At 39.2% G+C, this 27,921-nt stretch overlaps 1 protein-coding gene across 31 annotated transcripts in view; it reads right to left on the bottom strand.

Annotated features, from left to right (window-relative positions):
• The window catches only part of LOC139123106 (serine/threonine-protein phosphatase 6 regulatory subunit 3-like), a 63,142-nt gene that overhangs the window by 19,860 nt on the left and 15,361 nt on the right, over window positions 1–27,921 (bottom strand). For 16 of the 31 annotated variants that reach the window (XM_070689285.1, XM_070689240.1, XM_070689136.1 and 13 more), the window contains exons 2-10: window positions 14,173–14,256; window positions 13,487–13,566; window positions 12,911–13,070; window positions 10,415–10,666; window positions 9,591–9,769; window positions 8,722–8,835; window positions 6,677–6,803; window positions 4,653–4,805; window positions 4,233–4,361 (exon numbers count right to left, since the gene is read on the bottom strand). In XM_070689285.1, the coding sequence (XP_070545386.1) occupies window positions 4,233–4,361; window positions 4,653–4,805; window positions 6,677–6,803; window positions 8,722–8,835; window positions 9,591–9,769; window positions 10,415–10,666; window positions 12,911–13,070; window positions 13,487–13,566; window positions 14,173–14,232 (1,254 nt within the window). In that variant the 5' untranslated portion in view covers window positions 14,233–14,256. Of the gene's footprint in view, window positions 1–4,232; window positions 4,362–4,652; window positions 4,806–6,676; window positions 6,828–8,721; window positions 8,836–9,590; window positions 9,770–10,414; window positions 10,667–12,910; window positions 13,071–13,486; window positions 13,567–14,172; window positions 14,257–27,921 lie in introns of all 31 variants that reach the window. The other 15 variants (XM_070689109.1, XM_070689308.1, XM_070689116.1 and 12 more) reach the window with 2 other exon arrangements.

Below are 27,921 nucleotides of genomic sequence, written 5' to 3'. Positions count from 1 at the left end.
AAAATGGCAAAATTAGCTGCAAAATACAAAATTGATGATTTCATCATAATTATGTATAAAAATGTATACCAAATATCAAAGCTATCACATGAGTAACTTTTGAGAAACAAATATTTTGACCAAAAACGGCAAAAACTGACCCAAAAATACAAAAATTGAAGATTTCATCAAATTTCACTATATCACACTAAGAGAACCCCCAGGAACCTGTATACCAAATATCAAAGGCATCAGACAAGTAGTTTTTGAGAAACACATTTTTTGACCAAAAATGGCAAAAATTGCACCAAAAATACAAAATTGCAGATTTCATCATATATTCAGTATATCATATTTAGTTTATCTGTAGGAACCTGTATACCAAATATCAAAGCTGTCAGACGAGCGGTTTTGATGAAATAAATTTTTGACCAAAAATGACAAAAAAATTCCTTAAAAATACAGATTGCTTATTTCATCACAATTTGAACAAATCCAAGTTGGGCTATCCCTAGGGACCTGTATACCAAATATCAAAGCTGTCAGACGAGCGGTTTTGATGAAATAAATTTTTGACCAAAAATGACAAAAAATTCCTTAAAAATACAGATTTGCATATTTCATCACAATTTGAACAAATCAAATTTGGGCTATCTCCAGGGACCTGTATACCAAATATCAAAGCTGTCAGACGAGCGGTTTTGATGAAATAAATTTTTGACCAAAAATGACAAAAAATTCCTTAAAAATACAGATTTGCATATTTCATCACAATTTGAACAAATCCAAGTCGGGTTATCCCTAGGGACCTGTATACCAAATATCAAAGCTGTCTGACCAGCGGTTATGAAGAAGGAGATTTTTTACCAAAAACGCCTTTTTTGGCACTAATTTGCATATTTTTGGCAATGACAACTTCATTTGAACAAAATCTCATCTACAGCCCATCATCCATGTACACACCAAATATCAAGATGAAATGTGCAGCGGTTTTGGAGTTTTTGATGTTGACGGACAGACATACAGACATACAGACATACAGACATACAGACATACATACATACAGACATTTTCCTAGCCTATAAGAATAGCTTCCATTGCCATATATACATATGGCTATGGGAGCTAAAAAATTGGCAGAATTACAGTCTTTGTGATGTAAAATTATGGGTTGACATCACGATAATTGTTAATCTGTTCAAAGTACTACTATACTATAATTTAAAAAAGAAAAGTTCATGCAGAAACGGTAACATATATTGTCCGCAATGTAGTGTTAATTTTGACTTTACATCAAAATATGCCTTTGCTGGATACCAAATATATAGGGCGAAATATTAAAATCAGCCATGTTCAGCAAAATCCACACAACAGCATTGATCCTTTTTAATTTGATTTAATTTGCTTATGTTATCCTTGTATGACAGTCAGTACAATATGGAACTTGAACACAACACAGTGAATAAGTATGCTGTAAATGAAATGGTGTGGCTGCATCCACATGCAGCAATAGGAGTGTCTTTGTCTCTCACCCCTCATTTCCAACCTCTCCCATCCCTGAAAAAATAGTTTGGTCTTATATTTATAATGTTAATAATTTCTGTATTTGTTAAAATGTGCGCATCTCAAAAACCTTTGATCATAAACATTTTCATTGTTTTATAGCTGACCAGTCAGTTAACCTGTTTATTTGAATATTTGCGCATTTTTCCTCAGTTTTTGACATTTTCAGAATACCTTCTTATTCAATTTGTCATTTTCTAAAAGTTAAAATGCTCCTTTGTGTGGTCAAGCTTTCCACAAGCATCAAATGTGGTACTTCATATAGGAAGGTCTGCCTCTAGAGGGCGGGCATCATGAACAGTGTTTGTTAGTTATTTCCTCCACATAAACTTCTGATTGTACTGTAAACATTGAACATGGCCGACGTCCGATTTCCTGTCTAAAACTTTCACTCATTTTCCTTCATATGACTCTGAAACTCCAGGAAACGATTGGGAAGAAAGAGTTATCTTGAAATATTGAGATACTCGCCGATATTTTGCAAAATTAAATGAGAAAAAATGCAAGGAAAATGCCGACTGGCTAACACAACTACCGTTTTCAGACTCAGAGGCATCATATGATCATCTGCAGATTATGCAACAGGCCCATATCACGTGAGGCCATGAGGGGATATCCACGCAACTCAGTACCAAACACTAGCGCACACAGAGTGAGCAAACACAAAGTGAGTACCCCTAACGTCAGCTCAGTAGTCTGTAATAGATTGTAGTCAACTAAGAAACCTTGGAGAAAGGCTTAACACTGGCTATGCCGCTAAGTCCCATTTGATTTTTGTCACAGCTCAAAATCGTCTCCTACACCTCAACCTGAACCATGAACACCCCCACCAGTTTATGATATGACCCATCACAATGGCATGACGTCAACGGATCTTGACAGACGGAAGTATTGACAGACGGAAGTAGTTGACACCAGCATACTGGTTTTCAACTCTAATACCTTCTCTGTCTATAAATAGACACGAGAAGGTAAAAACTGAAACATAAGCAAATGCTAAGTTCAAATACTGTACACAGTAAGTCTAATTTTATTATTTCAAAATGATCAATAGTCAGCTGGTATTGAATGGATGACATTGTAAATCCAAAGAAATTTGACACAGATGACTTGGACGGCTAATTCACTGAATATCTGGAAAACTCTCCATTGAATTTGACCTGGCAGTTACTGAATCCGGTAAACTGTCACACCAGGGAGTTACCTCCAGGACTGTGTCCATTATTTTATGGGGAGGACAGAGGGGTATGAGGGACAAACAGATGGATCAATTCTACAGTTAATGAAAGAACTACTGATCACTTTTTTGGAAGGCCAAGCAAAACCATAACCCTAACCGATACAAAACAATACAACACAAACAAACACAACATCAACTACACTGCTTTTCAAATATTTTTCATATTTTTCATATTTTCTCTTTTGTACACTTGTTCAAGAAGACAAGTTCTACCCTTTCATCATAGCTTTCCACTGTCACCCTTTTTGCAGTCCCTCACACCCACTGGCCCTCCCCCTCCCAAAATAATGGTAGAGTCGTGGGGTAGCTCAATTCATGACACTTGACCAGGTCCAAGTGTAAACTACAACACGTGGAAGCAAAGGGACTAGTTTCATAGAAGAATTCACACACTACAACAAACCAAACAAGTCTTCTAGTCAGGAAGAAAATGCAACGAAAGTGAACAGGCGCTGATACACTTTTCAGTGTTCATTAGTGTTCAGTACAGTGCATAACCCTTCAAGCCTTATCAAGACTCAATTAAAATACACAGACATTTTCACTGAGGGTCACATGTTGACACTTTGAACAAACTTTACGAGAGAAATAAACCTAAAAACGTACACATAGAAAAAACTGTCACATTTTATTTGATGGATCAAAGTGTAAGTCAGTGCCCTGGTTTTGAGAAGTATTTCCAGCTGCCTAGGTATGTCATCAAGGGTATATGTATCAGTTTTAGACACCTCCTTACTTAGATGAGGGAAGATGTTGAAGGAATAGTCTGAACTTTGCCACAGTACACTGAAAGTTGTGTGTGTCAGCTCAGCATATCTGACATGTACATTAACTGTTAGTTTCAATGATTGCAGAATGGAGTAATGCACATTTCTTGGACAGAAAACTATGGAATGGACAAGTATTGGACATTAAGTGGAATGTGGTCCCTACGAGATCGGTAAACAAAAACACATCTTATTTGCAGCTATTTAGACCTACTTATTGTTTTCTATAAAAGAGATTACTTCATTTGTTGTGTTTGAACAAATACTGGATCATCCATGGTTTTGTACTTTCACTTCAGTGTCAAAACAATTAAATAGAGAGTAAAACCTGATATACCTTTAAAACACAGTGGGTTATACCATACCCCCAACTGTTACTGAAAAGGGGGAGCCCTACACTGGTCCAAAGGGGCCTATTTTCACCAACAGTCATTCTGTTCACTAAATCATGTTCAAACAGACTGAAATCTACAAATGGATGGGTTCTAGTTAATGCATGGAACAGTCAAAACAAGTTCGCTATACCAATGCATTTCAGTATGGAAGGCCGAACGTTTTAGCAGGGTACGGTTAGTTGAGTTTACTGATCAATTCTATATCGTCTGTTATAAATTGGAAATGTTTTGAATGCAAGACAGTTCATAGCACTGAATTTATTGCTTTTCACATTGTTGTTTACTTACATGAACTAACATTGGATGTTGTTGTTTACCATCTTCAGCTTCTGTTGGTGTGTTTGTGAGTACTACATTGATACACTGTTCAACTTGAGTGTGAAGAAAATTATTCCATGAATACTGGAAGAACAAGTCCTGTGGACAAATTAAAACGCATGAAGTTAAAAAGGGAAGAGTTTTCTGCACTCAGGGATTCAGAACCACACAGTCCTTCTAGTAACATTGGCATTACTGCTCATAAAAATCACTAATAATGATAATACTGATCAGATCCCTGCAGCCCCCCCCCCCCCCCCTTATCAATTTGTTGTTTTCTTGTGATATATTCTCATTTGAAGTCAGCTGCATATCATCTTTATTGATAGCTGCACATGTACTGGATAAAATGTGAGTCAATACATGTTAGAACAGACAGCAACTACTTACCAATAATGTTTTAAGTGTTCCTAATCGACAAAGTTCACTATTGACAGCGTGTGTATTGGTCAGAAGTAGAGCACCAACCAACCTGGATAATTGTAACCTAGTATTACCAAACGGTGGATCTAGAAGACCTACTGTACTAGGCATTGCACGTTGCTGTGAAAAACAAACAAGATTTGATTTAGTAATTAGATTTATCATGTCATAAATATGAATTTAATTCTCTTATGTAAATCACTTGGTGAAAGTGGCTTGGCACAGACAGTTTAGTAACCTTAAACCTCCACTGCTCTATGCTGTCAATGTTTTGATATATCTACCCTATATCTTTAACTATTTGCTAACTTGCGAATACACTGTCATAACATATGATGTTGAATGAGCAGAATTCTAAGTAATTTAATAAGCTTGAAGTGTGTAACATGAGTCTTTTCATGAAACATGAAATGAAAAATATTATTATTATTATTATTATTATTATTATTATTATTATTGTTTTTGTTGTTGTTGTTGTTTTCAATTTCATTAGTACTACATGAAAATTAAATAACGATGAAAAACCACTATATATGAAAGTATACTCTAACTCTTAAGTTTCCACAAGATACTGTGAGAACAAGTCATTGTTGATGACACAGTCCCCACTTGTTAGTGGGTACTTTGATTACAGGTCCTCAGAGAGGATAGAGTCCTCTTCATTAGGTCTGTGATAAAAATACTTTTGAATAAATTTGCTTGATACATGTCTGAGTTATGGTTCAGGACATGAAAAACTCGTAATAAAATGGCCACACGGCGGCCATATTGGATTGTATAACAAAACAAATAACCATGCATATGTATGACATTGGTAAATCTCCTTGTACCAACTTTGAATAAATTCGCTTGATACATGTCTGAGTTATGGTTCCGGACATGAAAAAAACGTAACAAAATGACCACACGGCAGCCATATTGGATTGTATCACAAAACAAATCAATGTGCATGTGTATGACATAGGTCAATGTCCTTGTACCAACTTTAAATGAAATCAGTTGAGATATGCCTGAGTTATGGCTCTGTACATGAAAAAATCATAACAAAATGGCCGCACGGCGGCCATATTGGATTGTATCATAAAATAAATTGATGTGCATAGCTATGACATTGGTCAATGTCCTTGTACCAACTTTGAATAAAATCGGTTGAAAGATGCCTGAGTAATGGCTCTGTACATGAAAAAATCGTAATAAAATGGCCGCCTGGCGGCCATATTGGATTGTATCACAAAACAAATTGACGTGCATATGTATGACATAGGTCAATGTCCTTGTACCAAGTTTGAATAAAATCGGTTGAGATATGCCTGAGTTATGGCTCTGTACATGAAAAAAATCGTAACAAAATGGCCGCACGGCAGCCATATTGGATCGTATCACAAAACAAATTGACATGCATATCTATGACATTGGTCAATGTTCTTGTACCAACTTTGAATAAAATCGGTTGAAACATGCCTGAGTTATGGCTCTGTACATGAAAAAATTGTAATAAAATGGCCGCCTGGCAGCCATATTGGATCGTATTACAAAACAAATTGATGTGCATCTGTATGACATATGAAGTAATCCTTGTACCAAGTTTGAATGAAATTGCTCCTGGCATCTCTGAGATATCTGCGTGAACGGACGGACGCACGGACGGACGCACACACGCACGCACGGACGCGACCAAACCTATAAGTCCCCCCGGACGGTGTCCGTGGGGACTAAAAACGTCTTATGAATGATATGGATAAAGTGAGCAGATTACTGGAGAGATAAAATAGAATGTTAAAACACATTCTGTGTAATGCCTCTGTTAACTAATGTTATGGTAAACACCTTTATTCCCAATCCATGAGATGAATGCATTGCTCCATTGAACTTCTGATAATGACAAATGTACATTAGTACTTTTTATGCAATGATCTTTTATATAATGTGATAAGAGTGAAGATGTTAAACCAATACTTACGTGTCAAGAAATGACAATTACTGATGCTTACCTTGGGGGGATCAATAAAAAGTTGATGTAAGTCTTTAATCTTGGGAGTGACTCCTTGTAAAGCACTGCTTACACCTTTGGCTAGTCTTTCTGCATCAAGCGCTGTCAACTGTTCCTGACCATCCAGTCTGGAATACCAAAAATAACCTTGTCTATCACAACAAGGAGACATCAACAGGCCTTGTCGGCTCAATTCATCAACAGTTTGGTTTTTCTATGTCCTATACCTCCTCAAACTACCATCAATACCTTACACCATGTCAGTTAGCACCAGGAAAGTTATCAGACAACACTACAATACACCAGAATAATTGAGAACCGTTGATCCTTGTCCTGAACACACAGGTCAACTTCTCCATTGGTCTTAACAACACAATGAACTGATGATGTGGAATGGTTCTTGGGAAAATGCGTCGCTTTTTCATTTTCCTTGAATCAATGGGAGACTGATAAAAAGATATTTGGATGTATTCTTCAGATGACCAAAAGAACTGAGAGGTGTTGTAAGATAGCAGACAGATAGGTGGTTATTGATCTTGTCTACAGAGTTAATGGTTAGATTTAGAAGAAATCTCTTTCTGAGGTAAATCTTTTCTCCCACTTTGAGGCAGAATGCACTTCAGGAACAGATATTCCAACTGTGTAACATTTACAGTAATTTGCAGGTCTACTGCTCCTATAGGCTTATCTTGAGGCTTGTAGGAAATCAGAAATTTTCACCGTTTTGTTTTTGTTCTATTTTGAATTTCAAACATTATTAAATGAACTTAGATTACTTCCAAAGTAATGATTTGCAGAAGAACCCCTGATATTTGTATTCTTGATTACATTTTAGAATTTCCTTAAAGAATGTTTGAGCAAAAATTCATTGATATTTGAGCATCCTATTTAATAAGAAATCATCCTTTTTTACAAATTCACATCTTACTACTTTTGGCCAGAACTGTTCAAAAACATACTGCCAACATGTTGAAACTTTAAAAAAAACTCAACATTTATGCATCCTAGTTTTTACAAAGTTGTCATGAACATTCCAGGGATACGTCACAAAGACACACACACATTGAGCAACAATGGCTTCTCTACAGCTACAAAGCACATAACTTCAATACTTGCCTTCACATTTCAGCAAGACATACCAATGAACATCACATCAACCAAAATGTGCTAACCACTACAATGTGACACCCACAGTTATCAACTGACAGACAAAATGAAGTACTGAAAATACCATCATATGCAACTATGCCTGAAGTGGTCAGTCAATGATCATGTTACTATGTTGATAATTTAAAAAGACTATGTCAGGAATATTACGTATTTCTGAAAAACATCAGGATTAAGTTTCATACACAGTTCAGTGGCTATGACTGTTTGCCACAGAGTAATTCCCTATTCTTTCAGAACTCATGACAGATGGACTTTTGTAGACAAAGTTTCTTGGTATGGAAACTTCAAACAAATAATCCAAGGCCGTATCATGAATTGAAATTATTTATATCTACATCCCTTTTTTCTACAGTTCCATTGTAAGCCTGTGTTAATATACAAGGGGATATTACAATGGTACTGACTGCTAAAAACCAGGTATCACTACCTTTATCCAATGGACATAACCACCAGGTTATCTCCAACCAACCAATCAGGGAAGTCTTATACTTTTATATTTTATACTGTCCCATGATTCATTGGGCAGTGGGACATCATAGTAACTAATGGTTGGCACATACTGACCCTTTTTTGTGGACGTAGCGCCCCCAGTGGCAGAAATGGGGCAGGGAACGAGTAAGGCTTTAAATGTTTAGGCTAAGTTTCTTCAGCTGGATAAACGTCTTAGGGTGACTGTCTGACAACCACACACCGTTTCCCCAGTACACCACACACTGAGCAAAAGCCATTGGATGACGTTAATCTGGAAATCCAAACTCTTTCACCCCCATATCTCTGTACATGGATCAAACCAAAACCACTGGATACAATGGAATGGACCAAATATCAGGTGGTAGTATGGCTATCACCCAGCTAGGGATAGACGGATGTACTTACCCACACTTTTTGAATTCAGTAAGAGATAAGAGAATGGCAACTCCATTGGCCAATGCAGACTCTGATTTTTCTTCATGTAGCATGTAATTCATTAACATACTCACAGTCTCTTTCCTAAAATAGGAGAAAATTTGCTTTGAGATAAAATATTTCATATCATCCATACTGAAAGAAACCAAACTGACTTCAAAAACTTCATTTTTGAAGCTGTGGAAATATTGTTATCTTTACAGCAGGGGGGCGCAATTGCATGTTCATTGATGAATTTCAAAGGCAAATCCTAGTTTCTTTACAATAGGCACATCAATAATATGGACACTGACACTGTTCTTACAAAGGACCCTTGTGTTAACATTCCTAAACTACGGTGAGTACTAAGATTACAGCTACTAAGTCAATGCTATTAAACTATGTCTTGGTGACATGCATTCTTTCTGGGTGGCCCCTAAGTGTAAATCAATGATTAGCTTCTGTAAGTGTAGGTGACCCAATCCCCTTGATGGTACTAATTGGAACTCACATTGAATGTGGTTCTGATCAACAAAATAATCATCCTGGATCTTCAGATGGCCTGCGTGAGTTACTGAGTAATTTCTTTATATCCTGCCTTGTAAAAGATGCATACAATATCTTGCAAATGATTTTATAACTCATGACATGCTGCAAGTCCTCCCTCCAGGTTAAATTTATGCAAAGCCTTCTTACTGTTCAATGGTAGCTAGCAAGAGATCTTAGAGTGTTCTTACTGTTCAATGGTAGCTAGCAAGGGATCTTAGAGTTTTCTTACTGTTCAATGGTAGCTAGCAAGGGATCTTAGAGTTTTCTTACTGTTCAATGGTAGCTAGCAAGGGATCTTAGAGTTTTCTTACTGTTCAATGGTAGCTAGCAAGGGATCTTCATCGGCTGTTTCTTGATACTGTGACATCTGTTCTCTGCCAAGTCGTATCAATTCACAGACTGTTAATGAAGCATTGCTATGTTTGTTTTCATCCTGTGTTGGATCTATCAGTTCTATTAACCTTTGTATAAGCCTCTGTTCATTCAACCACTGTAAACAAATATCAAATGTGACAAGAACTTTGTTTACAAATAAGGCATAGACACAGCAATGAAGATTTCATGGTGTTTGGTTTCTTAAAAGGCAAAGTCTCAATGGTAAAGGTTGAATAATATAATGAAGTCCGCACATATGTATCCAGTATTGTGCCATGAAACATTTATGGAGCACAACAATACTGAACAAGTACATGTAATATAAAAGCTCTGATTTTTGGATTGGCTCAGAACTTTTGACACAATGACAGTGTAAAGCTGTTGAGCAAAACTGATCAGTTTCATTGAGTTGTCTCCATATGCAAAAACTATGACAAATGATCTGCGCCCACATCCTGTCTCTTACAGAACTTATTTTCTATGAAACATATGCTATGATGGAGCTCTTCATATAATTCAAGAGGAAATTTCTTCCATATAGAAAAATCATATCTGAGTAAATGTCTGGAAATCTCAAACAAGTTCTCCTGAAATGGCATCCCATCATGGTAATCACAGAAATCATGAATAATCCTTGATAAGGCCAGAGATTTGGGCCAATGACTCATTGACAGAGACCAATTATTTATCTGCATAAGAAAACTTATAATTAATATCAACTTTGCATAACTGAATACATTTACATAGGAATAATACTTACATATGCTATATCTTGTCTAAGCTGGGCTGTTTCAGCACAGGAGGCTAATCTTAAAATCAGATCCATTATGGCAGAAGTTCCAATGTGACTAACTAACAACCCCACTGGATCATCTTTTGATTTGATAAATTCTACGGTACTTTCTGTCTTCCTGCTTAGCAACATCGCCATGCATTTGCTGAAGAAACTTGCTAGAAGTGGATTCAGTGGGGCTTCCGATTCCAGAAAACCCCATAATCTGTTCAGTAAAACCTGCAAGGGTAAACAAAGCATAGGAGTTCAAACCTCATCCATGTCGTCCATACCAGATCAGTGTTTCCCCTGGGTTCCAAATCTTGTAGCAAATTTGGCTAGAAGCCTAAAAAATTATTCGCCAAACGAGATATTCAATTAGCCAAGCCGATACCACTGATCACAAATGACGTCATTTCTTTCTCATTAATATGCAAAAATAAATATTTGTCTGCATTTTCGGTAAGAATGACGGAAATAAACCCTGTTAGTGCTACTATGGATACTAAAAGTAACACCAATTTATGGTTCAGATTACAAGGTGCAAACATCATCCACGCATACAACATATAATTTGTCCGAATTTCAAGCAACACTTGTCCAAAGTTAGGCGTATGCAACTATATTCGATTCAGTAACAAACCTGAAATCGCTATCGTGCGATACTGTACATATCGCTACAGACATCGGCACCAAACCTGGTTCAGCATACTAGTTTTTTCAAACGAATCAGATATCCATTATCGTAGCAGTTCGAAAGTAAAATACTCTCAGACTTCAGAAATATGTGCATTTTTTAGACTTCCAATACATTTGCTTTACGCTTGAAGTTTAGCAAGCGAAGCTCGGACAGCGCACAGCGTATCAATGGCGCTTGGGTCAGGGGTCATCATCAAAGACGTAAGTGTGTATTCACAGCCACTTGAATCATGCCATGGATCGCGGAAATCACAGATCATAATCCAAATGTTCACGTCTATTATGTAAACAGAACCGTAAAATATCAAATATATACCATTTTGATATGGAGAAACATCTTTTTGTTTCACTGACGATCAAGTTAAATGCTCAAATATCGCGACAAGACTTAGCGTATTTGCACGATGTGAATGCGGAATTTGGCCGACTCAGCGGACGAGCGAGCGCCTTCTCTGAAAGTCTGTATACGATGTCACGTCACAATACACCACGGTCCGTGATACACTGAAAATTGCCGCGAATTTATATTTAAGGAAGCCAATTCACACAAGATTCTAACCCAATAAAGGTATTTTCCATGTTGGCAGCAATACATGTGGAACATTTTCGCTATTCAAGTGTGCCTTACTCGCTCTACGTTCTAAAAAATGCCATGCGTATGCATGCCGCTACCTTCCTTTCCAAATTCACGGTCGACTTTCCTACATTGATCATAATCTTTCTTTCCATTTCATAGCTTTACTTGCACGTAGAATGTGTGTTTGTAGGGGTGGTTCCCCCCCATATTGGTGGAGCAGCCAAAGTCAAAAAGGAAAGTTTGCCGTTTTTGCTTAGTTTCACAGCCACTATGATCCTTCAGTGTTGACGATGACATGGGTGTCACTGCACGGAGTTATCACATATTGCGCGTAGTCAAACCCAAAACTTCGCAACATTTTAGTCAACTGGTCATGATATACATGCGGTACTATTGATTTGTGAGTTATTTCGTTACAATTTATTCATACTGTATGTGTTACAAATAGGATCTCCTGACGCATAAGGTCGGGGATGTAGAGAGATAAAGCATGACAAGTTGAATGCAGGACATCGATGTGCGCGCGGACAGACAAAGTGATGACGTCATAGTGCAATTTTCGATTCGCAAGTTTGGCTAACTTTTGCCAAAATCTTCTCGCCAAACGCTACTTTTTTCTCGCATTTGCGATTTGGCGAGCGGGCAGCGGAAACACTGGAGATAGTTTCTACGGCTATCAGACATATGGATTTGACATATTCAAATGTTCTGACAAGTACAATGACAATTTTCCCTTTGGGGAAGAGAAACTGGATTAATATGACCTTTGACCTACATTTGATAAGCTCAGAATCCTTTCATTGAAGCAGTTGATATCAAAACCATTGCAATTTTGCAAAAGCAAGGTTGGATAAATTCATTATGAAACTGGACCAGTGTCAAAATGCATCGTGATCCTGTAACTGTATCTGGTCATCCGCTTACATTCTCAATCAAAGTGTCAATATTTTTACACCATTTTTATTGATCTGTTGGATCACTAACAGCAAAACAAAAGTCGATCCAGAGCAAAATTGGTTGTCTGAGACCTAAGATCACTCAGTCTGCTCATCTCTGAGCTGCTTCTGAAATTTCAATTACCGTTGAACATCAACACTCCTGAGATGATCCTCTCAGCCTTTCTGAACAAATTACTAACTATAAACACAAAAATACTGCAATTTTGTAAACACTTTATCGTGGTGCAAAGCCTTCAATATGCAACTTACCTCACTTTCACCTAACTTATCATTGATATTTGCTACATCTGCTGTCAATAATTCACAGGCTTGGTTAGGATGTTTATACCGGAGTTTTTCATTGATTTCTTCTGAAGGTTCCTGTATTACTAAGTTGACCATCTCTTCCATGATCTCCGGCTTTGTAAGGCTGTGTTATGGAAGTGGATGTAAGGTTATGTCAGACCAATCTATGAATCATTTGCTACAAACAATCAAAGCAATTTGCTTTATGTTCAGATACATTTGGCAACCGTCAAGAGTTGAAAGACACCCATCCAACAGTGAAATTGGTTGTCAACTAAAATATAATCTGGCATCAATTTGCCAACTGAATGTTTGTGGTCAATGCAAATTTGACTAAATTTACATAATTAGTCATTTTTTTTCTCAATACTTTTCATAAAGTTGCTACAGAGCATCTAAAAGTTAGATGCAATCTGTACCCAACTGCACACTTCACTTGCCAATTGTGATTTCTGATTGGTCGATATCAGTTGATGTCTACCCATTCTTCACTACAATTGGCTGATACAAATAAGTAACGAAGACAATCATTATACTTACAAATCAATGAGTTTCCTATTCTGAGCTTTACATTCTTGTAAGACATCGTCTTCATCTAGTAACTCACCAAGTGTCACATCCTGAATTTAATACAAACACACTTTTTTAGAATGGTATTAAACTCTTTCACCACTATGGTTCAGTCCAAACCCATTGTTATCAATGATGGGTATGGACCTGTTTACAGGGAATGGGGTGAACAGGTTGATATACAGCCAAATGAGATAAAATTGAGACATGCCATTGATATACATTTAGGCAAAAGTGTACACAACAAAATACCAAAATGTTTTCAACAAATTTGACTGTATATGACATACTTCTGTAATATTCCAGATTTGCAAGTCGTTTTTTTTGTGTTCCTGTTTATGTGCTGGCATTGTTGAGTTTACATCAAGGCATTGAACAAATCAACTGTGACGCAAATACTTTCACTAATTCTAACTCAACTTTTACACAGCAAATCTGTGATGTAAGATGTTAGCATGTTAATTGTTTTCAATACAGTGATTTATTTATTACCCAGTTATCATCTGAAAGTGTTGTTGATGACCTCATCATTTGATTTATTCATCAATTGTAATCAATTGTATCATTATAAACTGTCCATTTGTCCCTTTAATCTGGCTGGGAAAGAAACTGTAACATACTAACTAATGACGACGGCAATGTATCTGAAAACTTACCTCTTTGTCTAGAAGTGATTCAATGTGGGAAGTAGTATGTAAATCAAACTTCCAGAACATGATTTAATCTGCTGTTGGTGTTACCTGCAAGAAATTTGGAAAAATATTTAGTGAAAAATAGTCAACAAATTCGCTGAATTAGAATATCTGAACAATACCAAGCCATAATCTACATCATAGAACACACTCATGTACAAATCTCTTTCTAATTATGTGTGTCAAGATGCTTGTTTGGGAGACAGTTCATGTAGGGATACATTCAGTGGGAAAAGACACCTTACACCTTAGGATACCATGATAAATTGATCATAAAATACCATATCAGTATCTCTTACTGTCTTTGTTCTGGAGGACAGTGGACATTTACTTTACACCCTTTGAACCCGGCTCGGACATAAATGTCCGATGACGTCATAGAGTACCAGGGGGGTCAGAGTGCAAAGAGACTTTACAGTGCTAGAGGTCCAAGCTGATTGGTCAGTGCAGCGTTCATCTTAGCATATCAAAGTAAAAGCATGAGACAACATTACAAGATTTTCTCATGTTAATAATTCATATTCAAAAATCTTTGGTAAAAAATAAACTCTCTCAACATGTATAATGGTGCGATGACCAAAAACTGCGACTCATTAGCAAACACAGCAAAAACTTAGGTATAGTTCATTTGCACCGTACATGTAACTGTAAAATCTCATTGAGGGAAATGATGCAACAGTGGTAATGTATCTGATATAAACACCTACACAGCTTAATTCAACTCTATTTCACAGTACACAGCACCACACTCAGCATTGAAGACAATGGGTTTGGACTATACCATGATGTCACAGAGGTCAATCAGGCTACAAACCGCAGAGTCAACTTCCTCAAATTGAAATGTACATTGTTAATGTGAGGAAGTGTCTGTATCAAAACTGCCTGTATCATGGCCAGATACATTCCAAACCAGCTGGTGTATCATTACAACTGATGAGAAAACTGTTTACCATGGCTTTGCTCATTGTTTTCATTATCTTATCACATCTTTTGTGTGATTTAAAAGTACATGTATGTCTGCAATCAACAGTAACTTTACACAATGTACAATGTGATCAACTCATTTCAATATAATTAGCTGTGCTCTTCATATTAAAACAACTAGCATACAGTATATTTATTATTTATAACTGAGTGACATTTGAAAAAATTTAAACTTTGCTACATGCACAAAGGTAGGGTTTGCATCATACTACAATTACAATGTAGTTTCTATACAATAGCCTAAACCAGGGACTATCAACAAGTTACCATTGAATCCTATATGGCCTGCTACGGCAACAACAAGTTACCATTGAATCCTATATGGCCTGCTACGGCAACAAGAAGTTACCATTGAATCCTATATGGCCTGCTACGGCAACAAGAAGTTACCATTGAATCCTATATGGCCTGCTACGGCAACAAGAAGTTACCATTGAATCCTATATGGCCTGCCACGGCAACAAGTTACCATTGAATCCTATATGGCCTGCTACGGCAACAAGAAGTTACCATTGAATCTTATGGGACACATGACATTTGATACTCATATATAAGGCATGCTAATAATCCATGTACAACACCAAGAACTAAAAGGATGGTATGTATGTCAAGAGAAGGGTATAAATATTGCTCATCTACTGGAAAATAGTCACACTTTCAAAATGTTTTCCATTCAAATTTCTGATATCATACAATTTGAAAAAATAGCGTCAATGACACTGTAGCTCCCATCCTGGACTATTAATGTTTGTTCTCTGGTCAGATATTTGAACATGTGTGAAAGGGATAAAGTGCATGAAGTGAAAATACTTAAATGTAATGTACTGGAGACAGTGAAATATGTTTAATGTATTTATTCAGAATATAAAATGGAAAAAATACAGAATTAGAAATATCGTATACTGTGATACAACCATTAACTAAACAAGTCATTGACAATGACAGTCCCCACTTGTAATAGGAGTATTAGTCTTGATGGGGCAGGGAAATGTGGTCATTAAGAAGTATCACTGGAGTGTATATGTTGAGATCTATGGGCAAATAGGTCTATGTCGTTGTTCCCAATTTGAAACACATGAGGCATGTCTAAGTTATGGTTCTAAATCGGGAAAAAAGATCAGACCTCTCGCAGTATTGGCCAGCCAAGAAATACATATGCGCATAATAAATGAGGTACAAGATGTGACATCTTAAGGTCTAATATCCTATCAAAATTGGAGGGTATAGAACTTGTGGTTACTGAGATATGCATATATATGTATAATCAAGGTCAAAGGTCATTGAGGTTACATGACATTTTGAAAAAAAATTATATTGCTAATTAATCCCTATATGCCAAAAAATCAGACCTCTAGCTCTATTTGCTTGCCCAGAATTAGATGTGTGCAAAATTAATGAGGTAAAGCATGTGTTGTCATAAGGTCTCCCATCCTACTAAATACAAAGGACATAGCACTTGTAGTTACTTATTTATTGACATAAACATATATTTTAGGTAAAAGGTCATCAAGGTCACATGACATTTGGTCAAAAAATTTCTCTCCTATAGTTATCCCTATATACCAAAAATCAGACATCCAGCTCTATTGGCTTGCTCAGAATGAGATATGTGCATAATTAATGAGCTACAATATGTGGCATCATAAGGTGTCCAATCATACCAGATATGAAGGTTGTAGCACTTGTGGTTACTGAGTTATGGACAAATATGTATATTTGAGGTCAAAGGTCACCGAGGTCACATTACATTTGTCAAAAAAATTCTCTCCTACATGTACAGTTATCCCTATATATCAAAAATCAGACCTGAGACTGGCTCTATTGGCTTGCTCAAAATTAGATATGCACATAATTAATGAGGTACAATATGTGGCATCATAAGGTGTCCCATCAAACTATACATGAAGGGTGTAGCATTTGTGGTTACTGAGTTATGGACAAATATGTATATTTGAGGTCAAGGTCACCGAAGTCATGTCACATTTTGTCAAAAAAATTGTATTGCTAGGTTATCCCTATGTACCAAATATAGTTATCAAAACAAACCACCAATTGTATGAAACATGGGCCTAAATACAGACAGACTGACATTCACAGACTGGCACAGAGTGATGACATTGACCCCAAGTGTGCCTTGGCCCATGGAGAGTGATAAAGATATAACAAAAGCTGAATGTAATGATAAAATAGTTAAGTATAGGCCTACAGACACTGAGGGTGAATATGTTACAGCAATTTGATTAGTTTCTTTTCGTTTTCTACTTCTGTGATAATTTTTAAGACAATCAAACTGCAAGGCAGTTTTAATATTTAATTGACATAATTTAATTTAATATTTAATATTTAATTATTTTATATAATTTAATTGACATACATGTTATCTTTTACAAGCACACAGCAAACTGTTCTTGATTTTTCATTTACATATTTGACATAGACTGAAATACATAACATGCAACCAATATTTACATTTTGCCCATGCACCAGATACATGGAGAAATTTCAACATGCAATCATTAACTCAGAAACCCTATAGGGAAAAGTAAACATTGTTTTCTTCCAGAACAGCTGGTATATCCACATCTGGAGCAACTTACAAACTTAACCAATTACACAAGGATGATGACACAAGAATCAAGTTAAACTTTGGTGAACTTGACTATTCCTTTCAAATCCTTACCTAACTTGATTGACATCTTAAACTAAAATACACTGCATGTTTAATTGCACACAAAATACATCAGGGGTGTACCATTTGATAAAAGGGGGTTGTCTGGAAGATTGATGAGGAACATCTTTTTTATCAGATACACTGTACATTCTTTTTTTCCCACTATCCCACCTTTTCTTTTGACAAACCTTCTGTGGCTGATTTTTTTATTGACATTTGTTTGGATTTTTTTCAAAATCTGCCAGGACCCCCCCCCCCCCCCCCAATCACTCTTTAACATTGAAAAAAAAACTTTGAATATCCCTTTTCCTGCCAAGTCGGTGAAATCCGCTTGAAATTCGGTGTAGCTAGAATCTGAGCAGCCACGGCCGTTATCCTGCCAAGGCGGTGGAAATCGGGCTACTTTTTGGTACCCCTTTCCTGCCTAGTCGACGGAACTACGTGTAGCAAACCCTTGCTCGCGCTAGGGGTCGTTCGAGGACAGGTTTTGGGCGAGGAACGGCGTTTGCTCTCGAAATGGGTTCACAGAGAGTCCAACGACAGGGAAAGGTGCGGAAGCTACCCAGCCAGTCCCCCACCCCGGTGGGGGACTGTTTTTTTTGGGGGGGGACGAGTAGCGTACTTGGCAGGTTAGCACGTTGACGTATTCTAGCGGAGTTTGGGCTAACTTGGCTCTGAGGCACTACATAGATTGCGGCCGAAATTGACCATCTCGGCAACGCTAATCTGTAAGGCAACCGCCTAAGACTGCCTCAGCTGGCGGTGCAATTTTTTGCCAATGGTGCGAGACGAAAATCACGGACTTGGTCCTGATTGACGGGAAGTGCGGACGGATTTGATGGACTCGGCTTGATTAGTCCCTGACATGGAACTGATCCGAACGGACTTGAGCGACATTTGTGAAGGGTAACCACCGCTTTTAACCGACTTGTTACCTTCTCGAAAAGACTACCCACTCAGATGTCGGACGTTGTCGGCTGCACTTGGCTCTAGACGTTCAAGCCGTGCAACGAAACACACCGCCTCAGCCTTGCCATTCAGGAACATGGCCTCAAAATTTGATACCATTGTTCACCGACTTGGCGGCTGCGGTTAGGTGCGTGAACCGTTGTTCACCGACTTGTTACGCCTATGTTGTCCCTGTGAAGTTCGGCTAACGGCCGAGTCTAACGGGAGTTGGCAGACCTGTGTTTGGTTTATACCGTAGTATGACCGACTCAGGTAGAGGTACCTGTCGGTATATTCCGAGTTTTACGCACTCGGGGCGTCAATGACGGGTCGTCATCACCGCTGATGACGTAGACGTGCTGGCCACGTTATTTGAAGGAGCCATGTTTGCCCAACGGACGAGGCCGAGACAGCCGTTGACAATTTTGGCATCCTTCATCTTTGACCGCCTTAGTTGGGTAAGCCGCTCGGCAGGCGACGGTTATGACCTAAACAAGCCGCTGAAGCACTGTTCGTTGCCGTACAAGAACGAGACGGCCAGTCCATTACTGCTTAATGGGCGATCTGTCGGGTTGGCTTGTCACCGACTTGGATGACAATACGCCCTGCGCAGGCGTACTTAGAAGGGACATGAGGTTAAAGAGACGGGTTTCCCACCCGTACTAAACATGGGCTTGGGCCAACGTCCTTGGGTGGCAGGTGCGCATGCCACGTACCCAGCTGGACGGAATGTCAAGTTGAGATGCTAATGACATTGACTATGTTATGCTAAGTGCTCGAGGGATTTGCATCGCAAATGAGTATTATTAGCATATCAAATGGTGCGGACAGGCAATTTACATGACGGGTAGGAATGTCAGCGCCGGTTGGTGGACTGATTGCCGTAGGTCCATTATAATAACAGGTGGATGCATATATTAACACCCCTGCGTCCAATCATGTCCAGGGCTTTGTTTCCCTGTGGCTTTAAAAGGGAGGGACCTGCTAGTCTGTCGACACTGTTCCAGACATGAGCTTGACGGACCGCAAAAATTTTCTGAAGGCGAGCAGACGACTGAAGCTCAAAGATGCAGAGTCTCCGGGCGGTAGTGGTAGCGATCGTTGTGATGTCCCTAGTAAACGTTCTAAGAAGTCGGGCAAGAAACGCTCCCGTAAGGCGAAGCCATCTCCGGCTGAAAAACCCAGTGGTAAGCGTAAACGTAAGAGCGATCGTTCTGCCATGAGGATGATGACGGGTCACCGGTCGCCAGTGGTTCTCACCCGGCTGCTCCGGGAGAGACTACTTCACCTGCAGAGACTACATCTGCTCTTGTGGGAGATACTTCACCTGCACAGACTACGTCTGCTGCTGCTAGTGAGACAGTGAGTAACGAGACGGCTGATGCCATTGGTTCTCCCCCGCTGCTCCGGGAGAGACACCACCTGTTGCTACTATGAGCCCTCATCCTGCGTCAGGAGAGGTTCCTGTGCCCAGTGCGAAAGAGCTTGAGTCCTCGTCATCAGCAGAGGCTGCCGAGCCCGCTCCTGCCATAGTTTCGTGTGCTGCGATGTCCCCGCCGAAAAAGATAGTGCAGAGGGTTCGTTATCAGGATAGCCCACCTGATTTTGAGCCAGATATGATCCTTGATGCCGCTACGGGCGAGTTCAGGCCCAGACGCCCAGACGACGGTGATATCACCGCTGAGTCCGACTCGGAGGTTGACGAGGATGCGGCAGAGGACGATGACTTTTATGACAGGCAGTATGTAGGTGAGGCAAGCTCTGACGACGATGATGACGTTGCTGCTGTGTTGGCGGAGGACGACACCCCTCCTGTCTGGCGTATGTCGGAGACTACCGATGCTAATATATTTGAGGAGACCGATTTTGACCATGAGAGAGGACCGACTTTCACCTTGCCCAGCCACTCCCGTGAGCTCGATTACTTTTTTAAGTTTATTCCAGCTACACTGATCAGATTGGCCAAGGACGAGACTAATAAATACGCCAAATTCCACCAGCGATATATCGCTAGGAAAATAGATAAATACTGGCGTAACGCTGACTACCGAGAGGTGCAGGCGTTCATTGGCGTCTTAGTCTGTATGGGTATCGACCGTAAATCATCAGTGGAGGATTATTGGTCTAGCGATCCATTTCTGAGAAACCAGGTATTTCTACTGTGATTACCCGCAGTCGCTTTCAGCAGCTTATGCGATACTTTTCATCTGGCAGACCCAGAGAACGATCCACGTCGTGATCCTGATGAGGCACGCCGCCGACGTCGGTGTCAGGAGGATCCCCTGTATAAAATCAATCCATGGATGGAGCCCATAGTTGACCGGTGCGTAAATAATTATAAGATGGGTAGAGAGATCTCCATCGACGAGGGCATGGTGCGATTTAAGGGCCGTTCTAAATTTAAGCAGAGATTACCGCATAAGCCTGATCGAGACGGTTTCAAGATATGGCAGCTGTGCGACTCCACCACTGCATACATCGCTAACTTTGCACCGTACCTAGGTGTGAAATTTCGGGATCGGACTGATGGGAGACGGCAGGAGCGAGGTGTGGTGAAAAGAATTACGATGGAGCTGGTCCAGCCATTCTGTGGATATAATCACAGCCTATTCTGTGATAGCCTGTTTAGCACGGTCGTTACTGCTAGAGAGCTGATGGAGACCGGGATCTACATGGTCGGGAGTTTTAACCGCCGTAATCGTCGCACCATGCCCCCTCAATTAATTCCGCCGGGTAAGAGGAAGCGCCTTCCTCTGTCTGTTGGGGATATGAAAGCCACGACCAGAACGGACTCTCGTCTTAACATCACTGCTTATCAGGATAGTAACGCTCAGTGCTGATCTTGAATACGGTCTATCCACCCTTGGAGTGCGTGCCAGTGGGGGAGGGAGACGAGCGGCGACAAGTGCCTCTGTCGCTGTATAATTATCGCCGGTACATGGGAGGCGTCGACCGAGCCAACCAGAAGCGCAAGTACTTTCACACTGGGCGCAAGAACCACAGATGGTGGACATATCTGGCATGTTACCTGATTGATGTTGCCCTGGTAAATGCATATATATGCTTCAAGCATGTACACCCTGATAGTAAGCTGACCATAAGATGTTTCATCTGCGTGTCGGGAAACAACTCATTGGCGGTTATTGTGGGCGATCGCAGCCCAGTGTGAGAGAGATCGAGGCCACCGTTTCTCTTGCCTCCTACATCAATCCACAAAATCAGCCGATGCACGTTGTCAGCCGTTTGGAGGGGCGGCAGAAATGCTGTAAAGTATGCAGCAGAGAGGGTAAGACCACTGCGAGCGGACGACTGTCTGAGACGTCCAAAGGATGTAGTCTGTGCGGGGTTCATCTTCACGAGGGCGAGTGTTTTGCGGCTTTTCATCATCGCATGATGCTACGAGGTAAGAATGAGCATTGGCGTGCAGACCTCTACTCACACAGCCCCGACGACACCCATCAGCAAGAGAACCCGACGTAAATAACGGACAGGGGACAGCTTCGCCTAACAGTGGCTTGACTGTATTCTGAACACGGACCATGATCACATTTTGAGCACGGTTGTGCCGTTTGTTTGTGCTTTACGATCCCGCTGATTGTAAATTGAAACACGGATTATTTTGTACAATCCCCCGATTGTAATCTTTGTAACACGGACCATGCACTCGGACGTCGAGACAGACTCTGAGATTTATTATTCGGCATAATGTAAATTATTCCCGAATAAAAAACTATCTATGGATCGCATATTTTCGTTTGTTTTGTTTAGACGGATTATTTTGTACAATTCCCCTATTATAATTTTTGAAACACGGATCTGCCACCCCCATTGTAATTTTTGAAACACGGACCATGCACTCGGACGTCGAGACAGACTCCGAGATTTATTGTTCGGCATAATGTAAATTATTCCCGAATAAAATACTATCTATGATCGCATATTTTCGTTTGTTTTGTTTTTACCCCCACTTTCGTTTTTGGCAGATCCGTAAGGACGCTATAGTAATGGATGAACGTGCGTTGTATCACGTGGGAGGGGCACAGCCCAACGGAGGCTGTGCTCGTGCGACGTAGACGTTGTACCAACCATCTGTCGTTGGGGTTAGTGCATAGAGCAGTTGCACTGTCCAGAGCTAAGGTGGTACAAAACTGCACCTTAGTAACAACTGCACAACTAACCGTGTTAGGAAACGGTAACACTAACGAGCTAAGTGTTCACTGAACTGGCCAAACTACGTACACGCCTTCCTTCAATGGCGGAACTATGTCGTTGACACTACGTCAAAGCAGACTGCACTGTGCGACTCTTCCAAGTCGTTCAAAGTACGTGGCCAAGTGACACAACCCAGGGGAAACAGGACAGGTTTGAGGGTGCTGCCGCACCCATAGCACTAACCCCTGGGTCTTCTACTAACCCACGAGAGAGGTGACGTTTCCCCGGTGTGGCCGTGCGTGCCGGCGAACGAGCTTTACTTTCCGCGAAAGTAAGCTAGAAAGGGCATAAAAGTGCACGTCCCCCGGGGCAAACAACGCCCGTGACCTCGTCATTTTCTGGACACAACCTCATCAGCGGTTGCCCCTCTATACGGGCATGCAAAAATTTTGAAGTCTAACACGTATATGGTCGGTAATCGTACCCCGAAAATGCGGTATTTTCCCGCCAAATGCCTGGCAGGAAAGCGTGCAGGAGAGCCTATCTTCTGTAGACACGGAAAAGGGGGCCGGTTTTGACCGACTTGGCAGGATAACGGACAGGGGCGCTCGGCAGGAAAAGGGATATATTTGTTGGAAACCAAACCTGCTGAAATCACCTCAGCTATGTTTTCTCATTATTTTTTACCACATTTCAACACCAAATACAGTTTACCATTTCAAATGCTTACTGAATCACACATTATCTTAAACATAGGGCCAATGTCCTGAAGCTACTATAGACATGGATACAAAATTAAGTATTTCCTGACTGTATGAAATCATCTCACTAAGGTCATCCTAGGGACCTGTTAACCAAATATAAAGCTGTCTGACCAGTGGTTTTGAAAAAAACAAGCAACCCAATAGTCGACAGAGCTCTGCTGTGTTATGTAGAGAGCAACGTTTTGTGACATATGTATTGATGAAGAAGGTTGAGATCTTTGATAGCTCATTTCAGGATGGCCTGACCTAAAATGGCAAAATTAGCTGCAAAAATACAAAATTGATGATTTCATCACAATTATGTATAAAAATGTATACCAAATATCAAAGCTATCACATGAGTAACTTTTGAGAAACAAATATTTTGACCAAAAACGGCAAAAACTGACCCAAAAATACAAAAATAGCGCCAATGGCACTTGATCACAACTGGCACATTGTGAAACTACTCTATCTCTGGGTACACCTGTACATGAAATACTGAATGGGTAGGTGCTGCGGGTTTGGAGTTTGTCAGTAAATGCACACAGAAAACAAAGTCCCGAAGTAGCGAATTCCAGCCATTTTCAAACCACACTGTTTGTCAGTGGGGTAAGCAATATTCGCAAAAATCACATTTCCAGGCTAACAGACTATGTTTTACGAAATCACACGTCCTTATTACAAAATAAAACGATCTTTGTCTTTAATCAATGCGCCAGTAAACAGGTCCAGCAGCTAGTTATGTCATCAAGTCTGTAATGTTAAGGGTCATAACAAATGTGAGAAATCTAAAACATTAAATATGTTGTTTTTTATCAATTTATTACCAAAAGCGCATGAAAATCTCTGATACTTTGAATCAGCCATCCTGCATATTTGTAACATTCATCAAAACCTCATTTCTGTTCCACAACTCATTAAATAGTCCACAATGCAGGATTGGTGTACATTCCAAAACTACATATATGAAAGACCCCTAAAATCAATTAGTTAAAGGGGGGTTAGAAATTTCCCAAAACTATCTAACCGCTGCTCCGTTTGGCTCCATTTATCGGAATCGGAAGCTTGGAATTAGTCTGAATATCTCTACCAAATATCAATGCAGTCTGTTCAGCGGTTTTTGACTTTTGTTGTTTACGGAAAATGGACACTGTCCACCACCGGTTGAAGCTAACCCTATATCACAACTTCCAGATGTGATAATGACCTATGGTCATTATGTTAAAAAATACCGCCAATGGCGCTTGGTCATAATGACAGCCTAGTATTATCGGCATTTATCAACAACCACACTCACTGTGAATTAGACAGACCACGAAGTCAATGAGCAACATATAGCTGAAAGACTATTTTTCACATTGCGATTTTAAGCTCATTTTTATGAGAAAAGAGACATGTATATGTATATGGAGAAAAAGCAGAAGACATATTTGTAAATTGTTTGTTAAGTGACAATCATATATGCATCTCTTGAAATTTTGTGGTTATAAGGTATAACAGTAGTGTAAGAATAATGAGGTATGAATAAGTTAGTAAAGCTAAGTTGACAGTAATTAAGATTACAAAATTATACACTAAGCTGGGGAAATCTGATTGAAATAAATGTTGAAAAGTAGCAAAGTCATGGTCATCTTTTGTCTAATACCTTGTGTAAGTTCATGAACTTTACATAAATCTTGCTATAGATTTGTTGCTAATGGGCAATAACTGTGTTTCAGATCATTTGAGAGCAATCTATCCATGACAGGTTTAAATTGTAATATACTTCTATTTAAAGGAGAGAAACTTCTCAAATAATTTTTTTCCCTGTAATTTGCTGTGAGAACTAACCTACAACTTGTAACGTCATTGTCTAACCTGTTCATCCCAATTCCTGTAGACAGGTCCACACTCTCCATTGATAACAATGGGTTTGGGCCATACCATTGTAGTGAAAGACTGTAACATGTGAGGTTGTGGATACTTAATCTCTGGAATGTCAAAGTCTGTATATTGACTCAAGGATGTTTACTTAACAAATGCCTAGGGTCATCTCAAAAGTGAGAATCTAAACTATGAAATATGTTTTTTTTTTATGCTTTTGATGCCCAAAAGACCATAGAAATCTCTTATACTTCGAATCAGCCATCCTGCATATTTCTAACATTCATCAAAACTCATTTCTGTTCAACAACTCATAAAACAGTCCACAATGCAGGATTGGTGTACATTCCAAAACTACATATATGAAAGACCCCTAAAATCAATTAGATAAAAAGGGGGGTTAGAAATTTCCCAAAACTATCTAACCAGCACTCCGTTTGGCTCCATTTTTCCGGAATTGGAACCTTGGAACCAGTCTATGTATCGGTATCAAATATCAACGCAGTCTGTTCAGCAGTTTTTGACTTTTTGTCGTTTACGGAAATGGACGACATCAAACACCGGTTGAAACCACCTCTATATCACAACTTCCAGTTGTGATAAAAATTGAAGATTTCATCAAATTTCACTATATCACACTAAGAGAACCCCTAGGAACCTGTATACCAAATATCAAAGGCATCAGACAAGCAGTTTTTGAGAAAACACATTTTTGTGACCAAAAATGTCAAAAATAGCGCCAATGGCACTTAATCACAACTGGCACATTGTGAAACTACTCTATCTCTGGGTACACCTGTACATGAAATACTGAATGGGTAGGTGCTGCGGGTTTGGAGTTTGTCTGTAAATGCACACAGAAAACAAAGTCCCGAAGTAGCGAATTCCAGCCATTTTCAAACCACACTGTTTGTCGGTGGGGTAAGCAATATTCGCAAAAATCACTTTTCCAGGCTAATAGACTATGTTTTACGAAATCACACGTCCTTATTACAAAATAAAACGATCTTTGTCTTTAAATCAATACGCCAGTAAACAGGTCCAGCAGCTAGTTATGTCATCAAGTCTGTAATGTTAAGGGTCGGGTCATAACAAATGTGAGAAATCTAAAACATTAAATATGTTGTTTTTTATCAATTTTATTACCAAAAGTGCTTGAAAATCTCTGATACTTTGAATCAGCCATCCTGCATATTTGTAACATTCATCAAAACCTCATTTCTGTTCCACAACTCATTAAATAGTCCACAATGCAGGATTGGTGTACATTCTAAAACTACATATATGAAAGACCCCTAAAATCAATTAGTTAAAGGGGGATTAGAAATTTCCCAAAACTATCTAACCGCTGCTTCGTTTGGCTCCATTTTTCGGAATCGGAACCTTGGAATTAGTCTGAATATCTCTACCAAATATCAATGCAGTCTGTTCAGAGGTTTTTGACTTTTTGTCAATTACGGAAAATGGACACTGTCCACCACCGGTTGAAGCTAACCCTATATCACAACTTCCAGATGTGATAATGACCTATGGTCATTATGTTAAAAAATACCGCCAATGGCGCTTGGACATAATGACCGCCTAGTATTATCGGCATTTATCAACAACCACACTCACTGTGAATTAGACAGACCACGAAGTCAATGAGCAACATATAGCTGAAAGACTATTTTTCACATTGCGATTTTAAGCTCATTTTTATGAGAAAAGAGACATGTATATGTATATGGAGAAAAAGCAGAAGACATATTTGTAAATTGTTTGTTAAGTGACAATCATATATGCATCTCTTGAAATTTTGTGGTTATAAGGTATAACAGTAGTGTAAGAATAATGAGGTATGAATAAGTTAGTAAAGCTAAGTTGACAGTAATTAAGATTACAAAATTATACACTAAGCTGGGGAAATCTGATTGAAATAAATGTTGAAAAGTAGCAAAGTCATGGTCATCTTTTGTCTAATACCTTGTGTAAGTTCATGAACTTTACATAAATCTTGCTAATGGGCAATAACTGTGTTTCAGATCATTTGAGAGCAATCTATCCATGACAGGTTTAAATTGTAATATACTTCTATTTAAAGGAGAGAAACTTCTCAAATAATTTTTTTCCCTGTAATTTGCTGTGAGAACACATGGACAGATGCTCAGGACTCTATGCTGGTGCTACCTTGATAACTAACCTACAACTTGTAACGTCATTGTCTAACCTGTTCACCCCAATTTCCTGTAGACAGGTCCACACTCTCCATTGATAACAATGGGTTTGGGCCATACCATTGTAGTGAAAGACTGTAACATGTGAGGTTGTGGATACTTAATCTCTGGAATGTCAAAGTCTGTATATTGA

Source organism: Ptychodera flava, chromosome 2 (assembly GCF_041260155.1).
Source record: "Ptychodera flava strain L36383 chromosome 2, AS_Pfla_20210202, whole genome shotgun sequence".
Taxonomy (NCBI): domain Eukaryota; kingdom Metazoa; phylum Hemichordata; class Enteropneusta; family Ptychoderidae; genus Ptychodera; species Ptychodera flava.
Note: the sequence above shows the minus strand (reverse complement) of the source record. Positions and strands in the feature narration are given on the sequence as shown.